The following is a 2943-nucleotide window of genomic DNA, read 5'->3' on the forward strand; positions in this document are numbered from 1 at the left end:
ATTTGGAAATTGATAGAACCTTAAAGTTTATTTTATTTATTTATAGTTCTAAATCAAAATAAAAGGAAAAGAAAACTCAGGGTTTCAATTAAAAGAAAGAAAAAGTTTGAGGCCTATTTTAATTTCGAATTAAATTTTTAATTCAAAATTAAAATACAAAATAACTATTTAAAAATTAAAATATCCCATTGGCCTCTTTGCAACTTCCGGATAAATTGGGGGAAATCAAATATAACAAAATATCACAAAAGTCAGCCAATTCTCCTCCCGTCTCCAACATCTCTCCATCCACCCTCTGGCCAAGCGATTTCCGGCGTAGCGAGAGTCCGTAGTCGATCCTTGCTCAAAGACGAAATCTTTCCAGTCGATCCGGTCTGCCTCGCTTTCTCCTTCGTCTTCATCGTGCTCCAGTTTAGCGATTCGATTCAGCCAAGCCCCGGTAAGAATTATATATAATTTATGTAATGCTAGGAATGCCTAGTTATTGAGTTCTAATAGGTCCAATTAAAAGTTTAGTATAATTTTATATATTTTTATACAATTGAAGGATCATTTTATAAATTAGGGTTATATAAATAGGGAACACTATCCTAATTTTTATTATCGTGAATACAATCTTATTTTCTCAATTCGTCCATTGTTCTCTAAAAACCTAATAGTTTCAATTCGTCATGGTATCAGAGCAGGATCTTCTTGAAGATCAAGAAAATATTCAAGCGGTAAGTGATACATCTAGTGTTTCATCCTCATCGTCGGATTCATCATCAACAAAATCCATCAAGTACTTTTCGCCCAATTCACCAGATAGAAAGATGGCTGGAAAGAAGAGACACGATAATGATCTATTTGCGATTCGTAACTCGGACAATACAGGAGCAATTATCTGCACAACAATGTTCAATGGATCAAACTACATCGGATGGAGTAGTGGTCTTCGGTTAGCCCTGGAAGCCAAGTCGAAGCTAGGGTTTATTGATGGTTCACTTGTCGTGCCAAATGAAGCAGACGACTTCGATAGATGTAGAAATGTTGATTGCTTGGTAAGATCGTGGATCTTGAATACGATTTCAGAAGAAATCAAAACAAATTATTCTTGCACAACCACGACAAGAGATTTATGGATTGATATCAAAGAAAGGTATCTAGAAAGTAATGGCCCACAAGCTTTCCATCTTTAGAAAGTTATAAACAATCTCTAGCAAGGTACACTTTCTATTGAGAAGTACTATTCGAAAATCAAAAAATTGTGGGATGAACTTTTAGTACTAGAACCTTTACCATGCTGTGATTGCGATCCAAGAACATTATGTTGTTGTAGGATGACGAAATTGGTAGTCCAACTAGATTCTTCTAACAAGTTAACACAGTTTTTAATGGGATTGAATGAATACTATGATAATGCAAGACAACAAATCCTTTTGATGGATCCTAAACCTAGTCTAAACTGGGCTTTTGCAATAATACAAAGTATTGAAAGACAAAAAGAGGTTCAATCATTGATGAATGATCAAACAGAAAGTTTTTCTATGTCAGTAAAAGATTATTCTGAACGACAGAAGCGGCAAAACAGTGATAGATATACAAAAGGAAATGGAGGATACAACAAAGAGAAAAATGTCAAAGAAAAAGGGTCATCAACGCTGTATTGCACACACTACAAAACTGAAGGCCACATTCAAGAAGGGTGTTTTAAACTAATAGGATACCCTGATTGGTGGAGAGGAAATCGTGTCTCAAAAGCTAAAGCTTTTATTAATGCAGCCAATACTCCATTCTATTTTGGTGAAGAACAACTAGAGATCTACTACCCGATTAAATTATTCTAGGAAAAGGAAGAAATGTTCAAAAGGCCCTTAACATTTTTCAATTTATGGATGAATAATGATAAATTCAAGGGTATTCTCGAAAGCGTATGATCAACATATGTCAGAGGTTCCAACATGTACAGGGTTTCTGAGAAGCTTAAGCTTCTGAAGAATCATCTCCAAAGCTTTGACAAGAAGAAGTTCAGCAATATCTCCAATAGAGTTTTTGCTGCTAGAGAAGAACTGGAAGAGGTTCAGAAAAAGTTATTAAGGGATGATAGTGATGAACAACTCAATGAAACAGAAAGATATGCGCTTGAAAACTTCAGGAAGCTGAGTCTGCTTGAAGAGAATTTTGTTAGACAGAAATCAAGACAGAGCTGGCTTTCGTTAGGTGACAAAAACACAGATTTCTTCTACAGAAAACGCAAGGCTAGAAACATGAGAAACAATGTGTACAGGCTGAAGAATAATGATGGTGAATATGTTCAGGGTCAAAAGGGTGTCCAAGATCTGGCTATTGATTTCTATAAGCAGCTTATGGGTACAAGAAAGCAGCATCAAAGTCACCTGAATACCTTGTATCAAATTATTGATAGGAAAATCTCTGCAGAAGATAGTCGCGAGTTCATAAGGGTGGTCACGAAGGTTGAGGTTAAAGAAGCTCTGTTTAGTATTGATGGGAATAAAAGCCCGGGTCCTGATGGGTTTAATGCACAGTTCTTCAAATATAATTGGTCGGTTGTGGGTAAAGATATTACTGATGGGGTTCTGGAGTTTTTCAAAAACAGGAAGATGTTAAAGCAATGGAATACAACGGTCCTAACCTTGATCCCCAAAACTGTGGTACCTGAGAAAGTACAAGATTTCAGACCAATTTCCTGCTGCAATGTGATTTATAAAATAATTTCAAAAATCATTTCTAAACGTTTTAAAAATGTAATAGGAAAAATAATGAATCTTAATCAATCTGCATTCATCCCCGACAGGACAATCTCTCATAATATTCTTCTCATGCAGAGCCTATTAAAAGGCTACGGGAAAAAGAAAATATCCCCGAGAGTGACTTTCAAAATAGATATCAAGAAAGCTTTCGACTCTGTTAGATGGGAAGCCATTCGAGACTTTCTGGTTGTTT

At 35.7% G+C, this 2943-nt stretch overlaps 1 protein-coding gene across 1 annotated transcript; it reads left to right on the forward strand.

Annotated features, from left to right (window-relative positions):
- Window positions 1-671: 671 nt before the first annotated feature.
- LOC124930179 lies at window positions 672-1826 on the forward strand. The gene is made up of 2 exons (XM_047470537.1): window positions 672-1138; window positions 1319-1826. Exons 1-2 carry the CDS (start codon window positions 672-674, stop codon window positions 1824-1826), a joined length of 975 nt encoding a protein of 324 aa, XP_047326493.1.
- Window positions 1827-2943: the final 1117 nt, after the last annotated feature.

The sequence above is a fragment of the Impatiens glandulifera genome, chromosome 3 (assembly GCF_907164915.1).
Source record: "Impatiens glandulifera chromosome 3, dImpGla2.1, whole genome shotgun sequence".
Classification (NCBI taxonomy): Eukaryota; Viridiplantae; Streptophyta; class Magnoliopsida; order Ericales; family Balsaminaceae; genus Impatiens; species Impatiens glandulifera.

What these genes read in the sequence shown, in the direction of transcription:
- LOC124930179 (XM_047470537.1), top strand. Translation starts at nt 672, where the DNA reads ATGGTATCAGAGCAGGATCTTCTTGAAGATCAAGAAAATATTCAAGCG. An exon ending in TGGATTGATATCAAAGAAAG is followed by an intron (nt 1,139 to 1,318) that starts GTATCTAGAAAG and finishes ATGTTGTTGTAG; the next exon opens with GATGACGAAATTGGTAGTCC.